The sequence below is a fragment of the Branchiostoma belcheri genome, unplaced genomic scaffold (genome assembly GCF_001625305.1).
Source record: "Branchiostoma belcheri isolate BF01 breed outbred unplaced genomic scaffold, Haploidv18h27 scaffold332, whole genome shotgun sequence".
NCBI lineage: Eukaryota > Metazoa > Chordata > Leptocardii > Amphioxiformes > Branchiostomatidae > Branchiostoma > Branchiostoma belcheri.
The window spans coordinates 39,291-59,278 of NW_017803946.1; the positions used below are offsets into that span (position 1 = coordinate 39,291).

At 43.1% G+C, this 19,988-nt stretch overlaps 1 protein-coding gene across 1 annotated transcript in view; it reads right to left on the reverse strand.

The window, feature by feature from the left end:
- Positions 1 to 12,001: 12,001 nt before the first annotated feature.
- LOC109475340 (phosphoethanolamine N-methyltransferase 3-like) overlaps positions 12,002 to 19,988 on the reverse strand; it is a 10,606-nt gene continuing 2,619 nt past the window's right edge. Inside the window, exons 2-6 of the mRNA XM_019775954.1 lie at positions 18,135 to 18,321; positions 16,535 to 16,690; positions 14,368 to 14,504; positions 13,101 to 13,246; positions 12,002 to 12,120 (exon numbers count right to left, since the gene is read on the reverse strand). Coding sequence (XP_019631513.1) covers positions 12,040 to 12,120; positions 13,101 to 13,246; positions 14,368 to 14,504; positions 16,535 to 16,690; positions 18,135 to 18,321 — 707 coding nt within the window. The 3' untranslated portion in view covers positions 12,002 to 12,039. The remainder of the gene's footprint in view (positions 12,121 to 13,100; positions 13,247 to 14,367; positions 14,505 to 16,534; positions 16,691 to 18,134; positions 18,322 to 19,988) is intronic.

The following is a 19,988-nucleotide window of genomic DNA, read 5'->3' on the forward strand; positions in this document are numbered from 1 at the left end:
CATTTTTTGATACATGCCTTTGAAAAATTTTTATGAAGGTTTTTTGGGGCATTTTTCGCCAAAAAATGGATTTTTGGATCCTGAGCCCTGGTTTTATAACCAAATGATCTGAAATTCGGTATAAGGGTACCTTGAACATGTGTCTACAGAATAGCAGTCACATATTTGGCATACACCACTTCCAAATGACTCATTTGGGGGACTTTAATGGCTATTTTAAACAAAAAAAGGGCCAAAAGTGCTATACCCGTTCCATGTTCTATCTAAAGAATGGCCCGTTCCATCTACCGTTGGCCATGGAACAAGTGTTCCATTGCGGGTTACCTGGGGTCACATTGCACGTAAGTCGTGCGTAATGACCCACACATTCAATTTTATGTGCCTAAAACCTTCAAAATGTATCAAATCTCATCATTGTTAGTATTTGCATACCTGTAATAAGATTAGTAAAGCTTTCGAGATTCAATGTGCTTGTTCTTGCATCTTTCTTCTCAATTACATAGCTACTATATAATGCATTTATTTGAGAATCTTTGCCAGTTTTAGACTGGGATAAGTTTGGAATAGTTCACTTTTGCGTGGGAGGGAGATGGACTGAAATATGCTGTATTTGCTCCAAAGAAAATGTCGGCCTCTCTAGTATCAATTTCACTTTCAAAAGGGACTGGCGTAATACATTTCCAATGGAGAGAGTCCCTTTTGAGGGTTTTTGTTCCCTTACGGGCGCAAATCACCTCATGGCCCGGCGGTTGTCCCTCCGAGAGAAACTTCCCGCCTACATGCGTCGGCTAAGCGCCAAAAATGTGGGCCACGGCGCTTCCAACTCGCCGCAATTGGGGACCGTCCCGTCCGGAGATGCCAGGCCCTGGTGACGTCATCACTAGCAACAGGTGAGATTGTTGGTCGGGCCCGCCACAGCTACAGGTGGCGTCGGCGTCCCGACTTTATGCGCTTGGCCGACGCACCTAGGCGAGAGGTGTGTCCTAAGCCTATAGGCTTATCGCTCTTTATTTCCTCTCTTTCGTTATATCAATTTCACTTTCAAAAGGGACTGGCGTAATACATTTCCAATGGAGAGAGTCCCTTTTGAGGGTTTTTGTTCCCTTACGGGCGCAAATCATCTCATGGCCCGGCGGTTGTCCCTCCGAGAGAAACTTCCCGCCTACATGCGTCGGCTAAGCGCCAAAAATTTGGGCCACGGCGCTTCCAACTCGCCGCAATTGGGGACCGTCCCGTCCGGAGATGCCAGGCCCTGGTGACGTCATCACTAGCAACAGGTGAGATAGTTGGTCGGGCCCGCCACAGCTACAGGTGGCGTCGGCGACCCGACTTTATGCGCTTGGCCGACGCAGCTAGGCGAGAGGTGTGTCCTAAGCCTATAGGCTTATCGCTCTTTATTTCCTCTCTTTCGTTATATCAATTTCACTTTCAAAAGGGACTGGCGTAATACATTTCCAATGGAGAGAGTCCCTTTTGAGGGTTTTTGTTCCCTTACGGGCGCAAATCACCTCATGGCCCGGCGGTTGTCCCTCCGAGAGAAACTTCCCGCCTACATGCGTCGGCTAAGCGCCAAAAATGTGGGCCACGGCGCTTCCAACTCGCCGCAATTGGGGACCGTCCCGTCCGGAGATGCCAGGCCCTGGTGACGTCATCACCAGCAACAGGTGAGATTGTTGGTCGGGCCCGCCACAGCTACAGGTGGCGTCGGCGGCCCGACTTTATGCGCTTGGCCGACGCACCTAGGCGAGAGGTATGTCCTAAGCCTATAGGCTTATCGCTCTTTATTTCCTCTCTTTCGTTATATCAATTTCACTTTCAAAAGGGACTGGCGTAATACATTTCCAATGGAGAGAGTCCCTTTTGAGGGTTTTTGTTCCCTTACGGGCGCAAATCACCTCATGGCCCGGCGGTTGTCCCTCCGAGAGAAACTTCCCGCCTACATGCGTCGGCTAAGCGCCAAAAACTTGGGCCACGGCGCTTCCAACTCGCCGCAATTGGGGACCGTCCCGTCCGGAGATGCCAGGCCCTGGTGACGTCATCACTAGCAACAGGTGAGATGGTTGGTCGGGCCCGCCACAGCTACAGGTGGCGTCGGCGGCCCGACTTTATGCGCTTGGCCGACGCACCTGGACTTGGTTACCTCATGGCCCGCTCACAAACCTCTCGCCTCTGGCTCTCTAGCCCACGCTAACCGTGTCTGACCGCAGTACTCAGTAATAAAAAAGTGTATACGTCCGATCTTGGCTCGGATGCCCCAACCGTCCAATCTAATCCTGTCAGTGATAAGCAAGTTTTATCTCAGATCTTTTTCATAGAACACTGGATTGTTGGAAGGAAAATTATGATCAGCTCAGACATTGTTTTTGGCAGTGCCTTGTTTTTTTTAGACCGGACTCTTTTAGACACTACACACGCGGAGGAGGACATGTTGAAATCTCGGTCCCCAACCCACCATTGTATCATATTACATGGACACGGCAGCCACCGTGTCATGTATTACCGGGGTGAACAATTTGTGATCAAACTTTGTAAACGCTCAGACCCTATACCACCTGTGCCTTCTCGATCGGGGCTCCAAACCGTCCAAATTCGACACAAATGCCCAGGGAAATGAATGTTTTTGTCGTCACTACCGGTAAAACTTTATTTATGCAGTAAACAGTAAACTGGTGTACCGGTAACGGATCGCACAAATCAATATATCCGGTGCTTTCTCCATGGGACATTCACGGTTACAATATCTAGTAAATGTATCCAGCATCAATATACACTCTTTCCGAGTGAAAAAAAAACCTCGCGCGTTTACGTAATAAGGCTACAACAAATAAATTTTGACTGATTTACTAATGTGTATTTTGCGTGTCACCGCTTCCGCTTGCACGACGTACCATCACAACTGAGGATGTACGGATCCACCTCAGAGCATGTTTGGTCTGTCAACTACCTTGGTTATCTTATTACACCAAATCTTTCTGATGACCAAGCGATGCAGAGTCAGATTAGAAGCTTATATGCTAGAGCGAATTCGCTTATACGTGGATTTCATCACTGCTCTGTTGAGGTAAAGCGCATGTTGTTCGGTAGCTATTGTGCCAGTCTGTATTGTGCTCAACTCAGGTCTGATTATAGTGTGGGCGTTATTTCTAACTTACGAATTGATTATATTAACATCTAAGTCTCAGCAAAAATAATAAAATCATTGTTGTAGCACTTTTCTTTAGAAATGGAACATAATTAGTTGTTGCTGACTTTCTATTTTATCTGGTGCGCCCAAATATTTACTGGGTGCATCAGTGCACCTTTTCCCAAAACTGAATTTCGAGCTCTGATGTGTGAATCCTTGTCTGTCTGTTGAAGGTATATAAATCAGTGCAGCAGTGGGAACCTGCCTGAAACACGGGTGTTTTTATAGTGCAGAATTAACACGTTTTTTAATTAAGCAAACACGTTCAACCAAGTTTCAACGATCTAATTATGGTTACCTTCGCAGAAATAAAACTTATTGTTTTTTAAGGATAATAACCAGGACTAGACAGTTGTCACTATGGTAACTACATTTGTAGCAGGTACCCTGTTCCTGTGGTGTTGGGTTATGTGACGTAGCAAGTTTTAAAAGGCATGGGTTACCATATAAACATGAATGTGTTCGAGTAAGAATAATTAGAGCAGTACTTGTAAGGCTAAACCATGTGAAGGTAAATATTATGCATTTGCTTTGCAAATGTTACCTGCTTTTTAGTCCGGCATTTTATTAGCAGTAAATGATACAAGGCCTAAGGTGTCAATGGTGACGGTAGTGATACATCTAACAGAAAATGTGTCATATTTCAAACTAAAGCAAAGAGTGGTTTGTGGACTTGATGTTTGTTTTGTCTACATTTATTCGGATTTTGCGTTAAGATTTACTTATTCATCGTATAAGGCCACACGAAGTAAATTTTATGGATGACGTCCTTTGGAGACCCTATATCTAATGCGAGAGGGCGAAAAAAAACAAGAAGGTGTATTGTCAATTGTGAACCAAAGACAATACTTCATTGCCTTATAGAATACGCTTGTTGCTTTCATTACACTGATATTTGTCCAAAACTGATTTGTATATGTTCCCTGAATTTAATAAAGTCCTGTACATGTTTCGTTGTGAAACTCTTTAATTCTTGTTGTTACATGTCATTAACCGAGAAGACACGCATGAATTGCAATTAGGCGGATTTTATGTTGAATACGCTCAGGCAGAATATGGGCCTTGTCCTGTGGTTGGTCTGTCAAAACCACTAATCTGTCCGTCCTCAGAGTCTCTGGCCTGGCTCTAGGCCTAGGTATTCCATGGTAATTAGCGACAATGCAGAGGCAGTGGTAACTCTGGATGATGGCAACCAGGCTACTGAAGCTCCAAGACTCAAGAACTCATTCGTGCAGTGCGGAAATGTGAGATAATCGCACAAATGTGTTGAAAAGTAGAAGTAAATTACAATCACACAAATAGTTAGAGTGCCCACTCTGTTAGCTGAGATTATTGATTGTTAAAAAGTTGAAGTAAAAATAGCACAAAAGTCGAGTTGAACACAATTACTCCGTGCCAAGACCTTCATGAAATATGGGCTTCACATGTAAATGTAAATTTCTTCTTTAATTATGCAAATGACTTCTACATTAACATAAAATATGCATCGTGATGATAACTTTTGATTAACTTACACATCTCCCAAATATGAAATTTACCACTAAGGAGTCATAGAATTTTCAGATTAATTATGCAGATTAGGTCCGTATTTGCATAATTGGTATCTGGTGATGTTCCATCTGCCATAGGTTATAAACATTACATGTACCAAAGTCCCATGATGTAAAATACTGGAATTACAGAATTTCCTTATTAGATATGCAAATGAAGTCATCATATGCATAATTTGCATCTAATAATGTAGATTTCTGTCTAGGCTACCCACAAACAAAACAACTAACGTAAAGTTCTGTTACACTATATATCTATCGTTTACAAAGAATAGAACATACAAGGCTTCAGTAGCTGTTTACATCTAAACTTAGGGCACCGACAAAAAGATTATGTATGTCCTTGTATAAGTATATCGTACACTGCAATACAAAATAAACATTTTCTACACGGTTGGAGTTACAAAATGTTATGAGTCTGGCGTTCCAAGACGCACAGTTGTGTCTTCCTACATTTTTTAAATTCCAACATGTAATCACCAGACGTGGTGACGGCACACTCAAGTTTTATCAACTTATATTAATGCCGCCACCAACACAGGGGACAAATACATGACAGGACAATACTCATTTACACCTGAGCTAAGTGAGGAAAGCCGTGTAAAGTGCCTTTCCCAAAGGCACAAGATCGGTGGCATGTCAGGACTCGAACTCGGGACCTCTAGGTTCCGAATCGCGCACTCGATCTGCCGCTACGCCACACGACCCCACGTTCCTACTATTAAGAACAGACAAAGGGCAATGTGACGCGTTATATACACTAAAGTTCAACTGAGGTCAACGATCCGCTGTTCGAAAAGTTGTTCCAGAACAAAAAAATCTCCCGGTCTTCCAGACTAGCAACGGCGTTCGACAAAAACTGTTTACAGTTACCACGGGCTGTTCGGAGCGACAGACGCACATTTTGCTGCTCCTGTCCTTAGTTCATACTTGAGACGACATGTCAAGACGACGTGGCAGGCGAAGGCACCGGCGGTCCCGGGCGGTAACCTTCCTGCGCTACCCTCCCCCAGACACCCATGCTGACCAGAAGGGCGGACGTCTGCGGTTCTTGAAAGCCGCCGCGATCACGGTGTTGATACTCGTTGCTGTGACTTCGGTAAGTTTTCTACCAAAACAATTTATGATATTGGTCATGAAACTTACGTTCATCTGTGTTACATGTTGAAAGTAAAACTTAACTTTGTTCCAACACAAGAAAAAGTTCTCTCCTAGAGCTTTCAAATAGTCACTCTGGTGTTCTTTCAAGGATTTAGATGGTCAAAAACTCGTTTTTCTATAGTTAGAACTACTGTCATGACTGTAGAGTTGAACTCGCTGCTACTCAAGTAGAGTAGGGGCAACATCGGTAAACAGGCTTTAAACAACGTTTACTGTGAGTAAGATGTGTAAACAATATAATGACGAACATGATACGTCTAGGCTTTTGTTGTATTTCTCATACTAAATATAATCTGCCTTATTCTTTTTGACATCTCAAAAAACCTTTACAGGTGATTCAGAGTTATTTCCGAGTCAAAAGCTTCAAAGCCACACAGGCCTAGGTCCTTTTTCTGACCATGAATCTTTTTTCCCTTAGATTGCTGCTGTGGTTATGACCGCACAGTCCCTCTCCAATACTGGTGAGGATAAGCCTGCCGTCAACCTTCCCTCGTACGGGAGCAAGGGAGACGACCAAGCAGGAAGCGGAGATTCAGCAGGTCTCTCCCCGCACAGTGGATGGAAAGGAGTCCGGGTGAAGCCGCGCGACTTCGTTGGAAACGACACTGGAGTTCCCCACGCTCCAGATGACACGGCCTCGAATGATGCCCCTCTGATCTCCGACGCTATGGTAAGGAGGCGAATTTTTGAAGGATTTACAGGATTTTTGAAGGCACATAACAGGGATAAAGAATAGTTTTAAAAATCATATGTTGTTAAGTGTGGGTTTTTGGCTGTAAAAATGGAGAAAATCAAAATGCTGTTGAAAGGAAACGAAATGTGTGCAAACAAACATATGGCATTGAAAAGTCAGTAAACATATCATCAAGCCAATATTTTAAAAATGTGCACAGAACGTTGTAGGGAGAAGCTTTTGCGTTTTTGCTTTCTTTTGTTTGCAATTAGCCCTCGGGCATAGTTTTGCAATTCATCATCATCATCAGCCTCCTTCCGTCTCAGTAGACGATGGGCTTGGTCCAACTTTGCAATTATGGCGTTATTATTATTATTTTCAACTATATACACTCTCTGACACGTTATATTCGATTGCAGATATCGTTGGGCATGACCCCTCCGACAGGCCACGCAGAGAATGCCCGATTTCCTGACAACCAGACGGAGACTTTCCGTTCTGAAGGCTGGAAGCGGTTCCGTGTCGAGCAGAATCACACGGAAGGCGTCGACAGTACCACCGAGGTCCCAACCGTCCCACCACATGCTGGCGACGAAGAGAGAGAAGTGACCCACGACTGGGGCTACACAACCGGAGGAAACCACTGCAGTAACGTCAGAGTTCGCCGCCGCGTTTCCAAAGCCCCCCGCCACGACTCGGAAACCTACCCGGCGACAGACGACAGCTCCGCCGCTAACATGTCTCATCTGGAGCCCAAACCAGGCTTCCCAATTGACCAGAAAGTCAGCGGCGACGTCGACAGAAAGAGAGCCACTGCTATGGACACTGTGCACGCAAAGAACTCCACGGACTTGAATCTGTACTTGGATGCCGTGCTGACAGAGAACATTATGAATATGAAGAGCCGCAAGAGAAAGCATCACCATCGCCGTGTGCTGAAACGTATCAAACGGCACAAACGGAGCAAAGCCATCATCGTGCTGGCCGCAGTTGGTGTGCTGATCGCTGGTTCTATGGCGCACGTCTGCTTGGGACGAATTGTACCGTGAAATGAGCCTTTATATACTTATTTGCTGCAAGCTATGCTTACCTGAGTTCTGATATACTACTGGTAAAATGATACCCCTCCCGGGATAACTAAACGCACTGTACCTGGATACTAGGATACTTTATTTCTCAACTAGCTTCATATACATTTACACTGTGTTTATTTTATCCCTAAAATATATGGAACGTACCCATGACCTGACCTTAGTTAAAACTCATGTTTCTTGCGTAATAAAAGCTGGCATTTTGTTTACATATTGTATGGACAGGTCCTATAGACCTACACTGTGATTTTATGCAGCACCCGTTTCTACGAATAAGAAAACAGTATTGTCTCATTTGTTGTCAGTGTCATGTTCAGCACCAAGGACAGGTATGCTTGTTTGTGTATAGATTGTGTTCAGTTCCAGTGTGTGGATTGTGTTCAGTATGCTTGCTTATGTGTAGATTGTGTTCAGTGCCAATGAAAGGTACACTGGCTTGTTTCTTCTGTTGCTAAGTTTGAATGCTATTCTTCTGGGGAATCAACCGCAGCTCAAAAGATGCGCGGCAGGACCACAAGCTGTTGGAGTCGGCATCGCACTGCAGGTAGACAGCAAGCCTCTTGTTCTGGTGTGCCTGGGCATTGGGGTCATGATACGGACTGGCCGTTATTTTCCATGGCAGATTGCGGATGAAGGCTGCAGGACTGTGTTCACTTGTAATTACCTTGCTCAAGTTATTCACTGTGAAACGGAAGGTCGCCTCAGCTTGCAAGTTGTCTTCCCTGTTCTTTTTCTCTTCTTGGATTTCTTCATTGCAAAGCTGGAATGAACATGTCCCTTTTCACCAAGACGGGCGTCTGCTTTTACACAGGCCTCCAGTATGATCTTGTCATCCTTGATGTATCTCTTCTGATGTTGAGCCACTTGATTCAAAGGTTATGTGCAGTGTATAATTATTTATGTCTCTACCCGTGCAATAATGAAGACTATAAACTTTGTCTTGTCATTTGTGAGCCAAAGAAAATACTTCATTGCCTTATAGAAAACGCTTGCTGTTTTCATTACACTGATATTTGTCCAAAACTGATGTGCTTTTACCAAGATGTTTTGTATATGTTCTCTGAATTTAATAAACTAAAGGCCCTTACATGTTTTCCCGTGAAATTCTCAATTTTGGTTACTATGTCATTAACCGAGGAGACAGAGAAAGAGAGAGAAAGAGAGAGAAAGAGAGACGGCTCATAACCGGCACATTGTGGACGCGTGTATCACGGTTGAAGCTGTTGTTGAATATCTGATTGCAGCCTTCCAGCGACCATCGACAATGAGCAATTATCAGTCAGAGTAGATTCATAACGAACCATCATTTCTAAACGTATATATGTTTTCAGTGCAGCCACTGTCAAATCTCTCACCAGCGTTTCTAGCACGGGCGACCACATTACTGCTGTGGGGGTGAGAGAAAAAAACTGATTTTTTTTCGCCTAGGTTTCTTCTCCTCTTGTCCAGTGATTCTTAAAGCTACTAATTTTCATTCCAAAAGCCTTTTCATTATTGTATTTTGGTCGGAACTTTGCATATAAGTAGGGATGTCACACTAAGGCGCCAAGGATTCTTAAAAATAATTCCCTATAACAGAGTAGATTCTTCCGGTCAGAATTCTTCCTTTCGCATAAAATGCTGAGATTTTCTAGAATTTTTCAAAGTCTAAAATTTGACGGTTTCATCAGAAGATGCTTAAGTATTGCAATTGGTTCTATGGGAATAAGCTAATTAGTCATGGCACCAAAAGAGACCGTAAATCAACAATATTTGACATACATTTTATTATAACTCTTAAACTTTCCATGCTACAATCTTCAAATTTTCAGGATCTTAGGATCAAACAGTTTTCCACAAAGGTCTTTAATTACATGTTTTTGTGTACAAAAGTTAACACGTTGTTGCTAATTACGCTAATGAGTATATTTGTACATCTAACCATAGTCGGTGTAACGCAAACTCTGCCGTCCGCGGCTTTAGTGGCCCCTCCCCGCAGAGTTTGTGCGCCTCTCTCTCTAGCTAGCCTGATTAAATCGCTTCACGGTTGCAGCCCAACATCCAGCTGGCCCCCGAGGGACCACTATGGCTAGATGTACTCATTAGCGCACTCACTGGACAAGAGGAGAAGAAACCTAGGCGAAAAAAAATCTGTTTTTTTTTCTCTCACCCCCACGACAGTAATGTGGTCGCCCGTGCTAGAAACTCTGGTGAGAGATTTGACAGTGGCTGTACTGAAAACATATATACCACCATATAAACACCACTTTTTGTGAACAATATATGTTTTCATATGATAGGGGTTTTGGAAACACCACTTTTTGTGAACAATATATGTTTTGGAATTATACGTATTTAAGATATATATATTGTTTTGAAAAGTATATATATGTATTTTCTTCTTAAGCATATATGTTTTACAATTGTATGTATTTATTATACATATATTGTTTTGAAAAGTATATATATGTATTCTTAAACATATATGTTTTACAATTATATTGTATGCATTTTAAATATATATATCGTATTTTTGACAGTGTTCCTGCTTCATAGACATCTTCGAGCGCATCGCCGCCGAGGCTTCCCGCCTGGCTCACTACAACAAGCGCTCCACCATCAGTAGCCGCGAGATTCAGACCGCCGTCAGACTCCTGCTGCCTGGCGAGCTGGCCAAGCACGCCGTCAGCGAGGGCACCAAGGCCGTCACCAAGTACACCAGCTCCAAGTAGATCCACCGACGCTGCTACACACAACCCCGGCCTTTTTCAAGGCCACCCACATCCCCACAAAAGAGCTGTTTCAATCGCACAACACACTCACACAATATATACCTAGTACCTGTACACGCCAACCAGTAACCTGCAGCCGCAGCTACAAAACAATCCACCCACAAGGAAATAACATCAACAAAAAAGAAAACAAATCAAGTTTATTCTGACGTAATAATTTGAACGCGTTCTTTCCTGTCGAACAAGGCCTACAATTGTGAGGCAAATTGGAATGGTCCAGAAAAACCCGTTGTTTGGAATGGCGGTGGAGGGGTGGAACTTCAGGCAGATATGGCGAGTACCACGGCAGTAACACTCGCGGTGCTGGCCGCAACTGTTGCTGGAATTTGCCAGTCGCGCTTAATAAGTAACAGGCACGGTAAGACGGTGGGGCTGTCTTTGTTACTAGTGACACGACCATGATAGTCCGATCTTCATGTAACCATTGGCCGCCGTGGGGTAAACGTTGGATACAGGCGGCCAATGGAAACAGCCGGTCCCCTTGCCCCACCAAATCTGCTTAGAGATTAAGGTGACGGTGGGCTGACTAAAAAATGTCCACAGACGCCCATCAATACCCCTCAATACCGAGTATCGCTAACAAAGAAATGCGTTGGAAACTTTGAAGTTGTTGAAGTTGTTAGTTTATTCCAGTGATTGAAGGTACGTACATCACAAAAGTGTGAGTCTCTCTTGGCCACAGCCAAACAAAGACGGCTCAAGAGAGGACTCCCTCCCCTGGACACAACCAGGCGGAGACTAACTCTAGAATACTTGTCTCTCCCTGACCACAACTCTGTTCTAATCCTTGCTCTACTTTCAGGGAACTTGTTACCTATTATTGAATGAATGAACTTCTTATTACTGAACTTGATATTGTCTCTAAATCTATGTCAAGTAGCCTGGAAAAAGGGACTATCACCATATTTAGTTAAACTTCTGTGTTTACTTCAGGTAACCTAAAGAAGACGTGCAACCTTACGTTCCACCTATCAACCCCTAATTTCCTATAGTGTCCTTGAAATTTCTTGGATGTTGGTTGACCTTGTACTCTAGATGGGCTGCTCTTGTCCTTCTCAGTGTTAACATTATATGATTAAATAGATATTAATTATTAAATCTTATATTATATTATATTTATTATTATTATTATACTTATTATATTTCCCCAAGTTTTTCATATCTCAACCAACAACAAAAGACTATATTATTGCTAAAGTCTCCCAACCCATTTATTTTTCAAAGAGTCGGACAATTCATCCCCCACTGCCTCCTGAGAAGAAGTCAAACCCCCTAATAGCATGGCAAGAATAGTTTAATAGAATAGCATAGAATAGAATAGATTAGAATAGCAGTTACTTTGTTCCTATTACCTGGTCACATATTGTATATCTACTTTTTACCCTGTATGTATTCCAACGTTATTAGGTTTAAGTAGAGATAGTAGGTTCGATAATTATATCGTACACGTAGAAGTTTATGTTAGCAAATAGTCTTATAAGTTATATCAGCACATTTTTCTTGTTAATGTCTGTATACAATTAGCCCTCGGGCATGAATTTGCAATAAACATCTCAACATAAAATCAACCGTTACTATAGTTACTTCATCTACTCCGTGACAGCTGCCATCACTTTATGTTCACGTCATCCGAGCGGTCATGGCGGACTTTCTTCAGCAGCCAACAGAGCTGGTGTTTGTTATTCTTGTGCTGCAGAAACAAACACAATTCTTGCTTAGGCCACACCAAGTAAATTTTTATGGATGATGTCCTTCGGAGACCCTGAATCTAATGCGAGAGGGCGAAAAAAAAACAAGAAGGGCCCTAAAAACCAAGATGCCTAGATTAATATACTAAGACACGACAAATGTTAGGACACAAATTGAATGAGGTGACACAGTGTAACAAGCAAGAAGTCTTTTATTCATCATCAAAACAGCAATAAATCAGATGGAACAGTGGACAGTGAAAAATTTTCTGTTATTGACAGGATGGTCTTGTCAATAGACACTTTATTCGCGTTACGGGTTTCACATCAATCTGGTGAATTGCGGCACTGTCGTGACTCTTTGGTTGTAGTTACAGGAAGCGGAATTTCGCGTTTTTTTTCTTCTAGGAACAGGCCAAAATCAATGCGCGCGCGGACGTCATCCATAAAATTTACTTGGTGTGGCCTTACATTAAAAAATAACAATGTTGCACCCTTTCTGAATACGAAATTTCAAAGCTGAGCCAATTTCTTTCCAAACCTCTGCCCATCCTGGAACAGACATTGGGAGCATGTTTGAACTGCTTCCCAGAGCCCCACTGAGTTCCCGTATGGCTTACTCGTGGTATAACTTACTCATACTTTTATTTTTCAGTAATTTTTTAAAGACTAGTGGCCTCTGGCTAGCTGCTATATTAGCCTCTACCAGGCTCCGCGGATCGCTGGAAAAATAAAGGGATAGTATACCAGAGAAGATCCAGCCGGCCGTAGAAGCTCCAATTTGCGACCCACGGATTGGAGCCTCTATGGCCCTGGATCTTCCCTGATATACTATCCCTTTATTTCGGCCAATTTCTACTATTTTTCCAGCGATCCGCGGTGCCTGGTAGAGGCTACTGCTATATAAGACTAATGCCAAATTGGATCGAACGTTTACGCTAACAGCTCCGATATAGATAATGGGTTATAAATGTTGGCATACCTTAATGTACGTCTTTACGGCCCGTCCAGCGAACTGCTCCTGGTAAACATATCGGCCGTCCTGCGCCACAGCATAAAATATGGCGCTGTAGTCCGCCGGGCTGCGGTAGAAGGTCGGGTTGAAGGAACCGTCCTTAACCTTATTCCCTGTTACAACGACAGTGACATACTAGTTACAACCACAGTGACATATAATTATAATGTCTAGTTACAACCACGGTGACATATCATTATAACGTCTAGTTACAACCACGGTGACATCATTATAACGTCTAGATACAACCACGGTGACATATCATTATAATGTCTAGTTACAACCACGGTGACATATCATTATAATGTCTAGATGTAAGCACAGTGACACATCATTATAACGTCTAGTTACAACCACGGTGACATATCATTATAATGTCTAGATGTAAGCACAGTGACACATCATTATAACGTCTAGTTACAACCACGGTGACATATCATTATAATGTCTAGATGTAAGCACAGTGACACATCATTATAACGTCTAGTTACAACCACGGTGACATATTATAATGTCTAGATATAAGCACAATGACACATCATTATAACGTCTAGTTACAACCACGGTGACATATCATTATAACGTCTAGTTACAACCACGGTGACATATCATTACAACGTCTAGATACAACCACAGTGACATGTCCTTACGCGTCTAGTTACAACCACTATGGCATCATTATAATTATGAAGCAAGTTTGGCTTCATAATGATTTCTACCAACACAGATGAAGTTTCATGATGACATCATTATTACCTCTAGTTATCAACACAGTGACATCAATACAACGTCTCACTCTAGTTACAACCACCGTGACATCTCATTACAACGCCTAGGTACAACCACTGTGATATCATAACAGCGTCTACAACCGCAGAGACATATCGTTACAGCTAGCGTCTAGTTATGTTTACCGAAGGAAAACATATTGTTTTTGCTCAGTTTCTTCTTCTTCTCCAAACAGTGACCTCTGACCTGGGCAATGACCTGATTTGTTGACATCTGTCACCATGGTAACTGGTGTTGGGTTACATAATGTTGCAATTTTAAAGTAGGAGGGATTTAGACTCCTGTCACTATATATGTGAATGTGTTTGAGTAAGAATGAGTAAGAATTAACAGAGCAGACCATATGCAAAGGTAAACATTATGCATTTGCTTTGCCAATGTTACTTTTCTAGTTACAACCAGTGACCCTTCACGATATCTGCTTCAATATTAGGAGATAACCTACCGGACTTCTCGAAGCAGGATTCTCGGAAGAAAAAGTAGCCACCATCAGTCAGCCAAGACAGAGCCTTGGCGGCAAGTGCAGAGACCTCTTCGTCCGCCAGGTACTGCATCAACCAGTTGGAGAACACTACGTCCACGCTAGGGGGACACATGAACAGACTTGGTAGGACTGGGTGTCAGTAATCTCCAAGCACATCTCTTTTGGTGGCAAGACAGTATCCACTGGTCGGTGGCTGATGGACACTTCTGGCGAATGGATACTGCCTTGCCACCCAAACAGATCTGCTTGGAGATAAGGTTTCAGATTATAGGCAGCCAACAAACCATAAGGAAGGAAGAAAGGAAGGAAGGAAGGAAGGAAGGAAGGAAGGAAGGAAGGAAAGCTTAAGGAAGGAAGGAAGGAAGAATGGAAGGAAGGAAGGAAGGAAAGGAAGGAAGGAAGGAAGAATGGAAGGAAGGAAGGAAGGAACGGGATGGGGGAGGTAGGTAGGTAATAGGAAAGAAAGAAAGAAAGAAAGAAAGAAAGAAAGAAAGAATGAAAGAAGGAACACTGATCATAATGATTACATTGTAGACACAGAAGAAAGACTGAATATGCAACATTACCATTAGATCTAGAAATGGCAAGTTTCCAATTACATGTGACATCACAGCTCGTCTTTGGCCCATCAACATGGCGGACGCTAAATCGCGTCATAGTCACGTGACTGCAAATACACTACAACAGGGAATACTTGAGCACGTCGGCAGAACGTACTGCGCCTGCGCAGAACCCCGTATTTTTGCGTTTTTCGTTGGGTTTTTGGTCAACTTTGCATCAGAATTTTAGCTGTTGCAGAGGATGTTCTTTCCGACACAACATTTGGAAACTACTGTCGAAATGCTAACCTTATATGAGCGAATACAACCTTATATGAGACATTCTGCCGAACTGCTATGTACAATACATTACGGGTTTCGCGCAGGTGCAGTACGTTCTGCCGACGTGCTGAATACTTGTGTGTAGAACGATTTCTGCATTACTAGTGTTCTTTCTGCGATAAATCAGGGTTCAAAATAACCACTGTCGCACTTTCGCCGGGCGAGTCATGTGTTTTCTGTACGCATTAAGTTATTAGACACGCCGGCCTGCCCAGTGCGCAAGTTATCTTTTTGGGGGTATACAAAAAGAGCTTTGTATTAATGTTTACAGGGGTCCCGGTCCGGCTTACGGCTTCTGAAATAGACTAACCTGCCTCGGCCAGCATGTGATCGATATTTTTCGGTGTGGCTTGGAATATGGCTTGTGGGGTCGTGTGGCGCAGCGGCAGCGTTCTCGACTCGGAACCAGAGGCCCCGGGTTCGAGTCCTGACATGCCACCGATCTTGTGCCCTTGGGAAATGCACTTTACACGACTTTCCTCACTTCGCTCAGGTGTAAATGAGTATTGCACTGTCCCTGTGTTGGTGGCGGCATTAATATAAGTTGAAAAAACTTGAGTGTGCCGTCACCACATCTTGTGATTGCATGTTTCGGAATAAAAAAAAAATGGCTTGCCTTCTAAACTAAACAGCGGCGTTGATATTCATGAGCAACCTTAAGCTTGCTTTTGGCTTAGGTTGCCCACCGTTCAACCTGTGAATAAAAAGCATTTCGAACCCTGTAAATCAATTGAAGGCTAAGGTTTATCCAGTTAGGCCACACCAAGTAAATTTTATGGATGACGTCCGCGCGCGCATTGATTTTGGCCTGTTCCTAGAAAAAACAAACAAGAAATTCCGCGTCCTGTAACTATGACCAAAGAGTCACGGCAGTGCTGCAAATCACCAGATTGATGTCAAACCCGTAACGCGAAGAAAGTGTCTATATTGATATATATTGAAAGTGTATATCAATAACAGAAAATTTGCACTATTGACAGGACCATCCTGTCAATAACAGAAATTTTTTTCACTGCCCACTGTTCCACCTGCTTTATTGCTGTTTTGATGATGAATAAAAGACTTCTTGCTTGTTACACTGTGTCACCTCATTCAAGTTGTGTCCTAACATTTGTCGTCTCCTAGTATATTTCTAATCTAGGCATCTTGTTTTTTAGGGCCCTTCTTGTTTTTTTTTTCGCCCTCTCGCATTAGATTTAGGGTCTCCAAAGGACGTCATCCATAAAATTTACTTGGCGTGGCCTTACCTTTCCGGTGGCAGATCCAGACGTGTGACGTCAGCCTGCAGGAAGACTATATTACCCAGATGCCTGTTCGTCTCCTCGTTTTTCTTGATGAAGGCTTCCACGAAGTCTACGGCCGTCACGTGATCGGCTTGTCCCGCAACACTCGGAGTAAAACGACTTGGGGATAGAATATTTCTGATTTTATTCTTGATTGAGTTAGTCAAGAAGTTTCCAATAAAAAAAACAAGAGCCTGTCTGGCGCCAAAAGATGTCAGAACACGACAAAACTGTAAATAATGCTGCAGTACTATAAAAAGTCGACAGATAGGGGCAAATTCTGTCGACATCTACCGATATCAAGCTTAGTATCATCAAGGTCCATTCACAAAGTTCTTCGTTCAGAAACACACACAAAGACACGAAAACATTATCATCTCGGCGAATGTGTAACACCGAGGTTTCAATTGCTCCTACCAACTGACAACTCACGCGTTTATTAAACGGGTCCTTGGCCTTTTGGCCAAGCGGTTATGGCATTGGGGTCGCAAGCTAGCGGTCAGGGTTCAATTCCCGGGGGCCAGGAACTCTTTCTACTCTTCATGTGTGTCTCAACTCGCCACTTAGTGGTTTTAGTGGTGGCCCTGTCAGTAATGGCCATGGGGTAATCATATGGAAGACGAAGACACACCGGAGGCGGGCTCGCAGAAAGAGAACCCTGTAGTGGGGCAGATAACTGAAATAATCTTTCAAATTGTGATACAAGCACCAAACTTAGTACAAATACTCATGAGACATTACTCTTTTGAAAAAGTACGCGGGCCACTTGATTTGACTTTTGGTGTCCCCTAGCGGCGCTTTTTGGTACTGCAGCTGACTTTCCGGGCTTTGTATCTCCTGTTTTAAACATGCTACAGTCATGATTTTCATGTGGTAAAAAGCTGTTATTGTTAGGAAAAAGTGACGTAAATTTGGTGTCTCTAGCTGCCTGCGTTAGAACTGCAGAGGCGTTTTTTGCCGGTGCACAATTTGCTTTAAGGGCGCTTTTTTTGCTTCGGAAGGTCGGCTGCAGTACCAAAGAGCGCCCTTGGAGCAAATTTTTGCACCGGCAAAAAACGCCTCTGCAGTTCCAACGCAAGCAGCTAGAGACACCAAATTTACGTCACTTCTTTCCAACTTTAACAGCTTTCTACCACATAAAAATCATGACTGTAGCATGTTTAAAACAGGAGATACAAAGCCCGGAAGGTTGGCTGCAGTACCAAAAAGCGCCGCTAGGGGGCTCCAAAAGTCAAATCAAGTGGCCCGTGTACTTGTTCAAAAGAGTAATGTCTCATGAGTATCTGTACCAAGTTTGGTGCTTGTATCACAAAGTGAAAGATTCCTCCAAAATTTGATGTTATACTACTGGCTCTCAGAAATCGAAGCTAGGCCGCTATAGCATTCTACCCCAACGCCATAAGCGCTAGGCTAAAAGGTCCTGTACGCAGTTAGTAGCACTTGAAACCTCACCGAGACGATAATGTTTTCGGGTCTTTGTGTGTGTTTCTGATCGAAGAACTTTGCGAATGGATCTTTATGATATTTGGACCCGTAAGAACGAACTGACTGTATGAAGCCCTACCCAATGCCAGCCCCGAGCTCCAGCACACGTTTCCCGGAGAGGTCGTGCAGCATGGCGAGTATTTCCGGCCGCTCCTCCTGGTCAAGTTCGTCCGCGTTCTCGTCTCCCATCATCTCCTGCACGGAGCAGTCGTGTGACAATTCCCGCCAAAACTCGACCATATCCTCCCGCACGTCTGCATGGTCGACTGGGGGGGGGGGGGTGCAAAACAGATGTGTCTGTGATCCAATGTAACAGCACAGACTATGGCCATGAGATTTTTGTGTGACACATGAGAGATCCAGTGTAACAGCGCAGACTATGGCCATGAGATTTTTGTGTGACACATGAGAGATCCTGTGTAACAGCACAGACTATGTCCATGAGATTTTTGTGTGACACATGAGAGATCCAGTGTAACAGCACAGACTATGCCCATGAGATTTTTGTGTGACACATGAGAGATCCAGTGTAACAGCACAGACTATGCCCATGAGATTTTTGTGTGACACATGAGAGATCCAGTGTAACAGCACAGACTATGTCCATGATATTTTTGTGTGACACATGAGAGATTCAGTGTAATAGCAGTGTTTAATTGACAATTTGTAAATTCTGTCATCAGGAATTTTGTTATTTCAATGATTGATGTAATGTGCAATTTTGAAATTTTGGCATATTCTATGTGACATTTGGTATGTGACATGACATGCCAGTCCGACTTTATTTTAGATAAACTGATACTGATACAGTCTATGTCCCTAAGAAGACTTATTTGAAATTCTTCCTACACCAGGTGGTGCATAGGGCGGCGCCCATCTCCGGTTCAAAAAACCCTGGGCCACATGTGTGTTGATTGATATTTGCATTATCAATCAACAGGTTGTGCTTATAGACCTGCTTTCCCCTCTGGTCTCTCAGTCACTGACGAAAGCTAGTGGATACTAGCTGAAACGTCTGACGTTTTCAAAATCATATCCAGTTGCTTGAGTAACTGTTTTTTGGCGTGTGTGGGTATATGTCCGGTGAATGACGTAGGTGGACAAGTCTAGACACGACTACAGGGAATTGATGCACGGTGCACGTTCAAAGGGAAACTGGGAAATTATCACTGTTCATGTTAGTTTCGAGAACAAACGCAAACAACTGAATATGAAAATAACCAACAGGAACAAAATAGGTTCTAACAAAGGTTTATTATTATTTCCCACGATGTATTAAAGGCCTCCCAAACTCAGCCGGTAGCCACGTAGCTGAAAACATTGGACTAGAATACGTATAGGAGAAGTACAAGAAGTTTAGGGAGAGGGCGGTCGTACCGATGATACGACAGCGGTGGTAAAAGGGAAGGCCGACAACCACTCTTACTTTGCCTCTCAAAATTGCGTTATTCAAGGCCATGTTGATTTGATTATATGGATGACATCCGCGCGCGCATGTAATTTTCGGCCTATTTACCAAAAAAAAAAAGTTTGCAACCATACTGTAAATCGTGCAAAACAGTTGCTAAATGAGCAAAAATATACCATAAGTTGCAAGGAAAACATTTAGAAACGATACCAATGTCGTAGAATGCCAGAATCAAAGGAAAAAAGACAAAAATGTAAAGAAATGAATTCGAAGAGTAGATTATTCGCCATAACATATTCTGTGCCATTTGTTCAACCTTCATGACCACGTAGATTTCATAGTGAAAGCTAACTTTTTTTTTTGCAAAACTTTTTTTTATTCGCACGCGCACATCAGTTTTGGGGTTCCCAGAGGATGTCATCCATATAATCAAATCAACATGGCCTTATTGATATATAGACAAGAAGGGTAGCATGCAAAGTGGAACATTTAGTATGTTTACTGAGGCATATCTCATACCTTTTT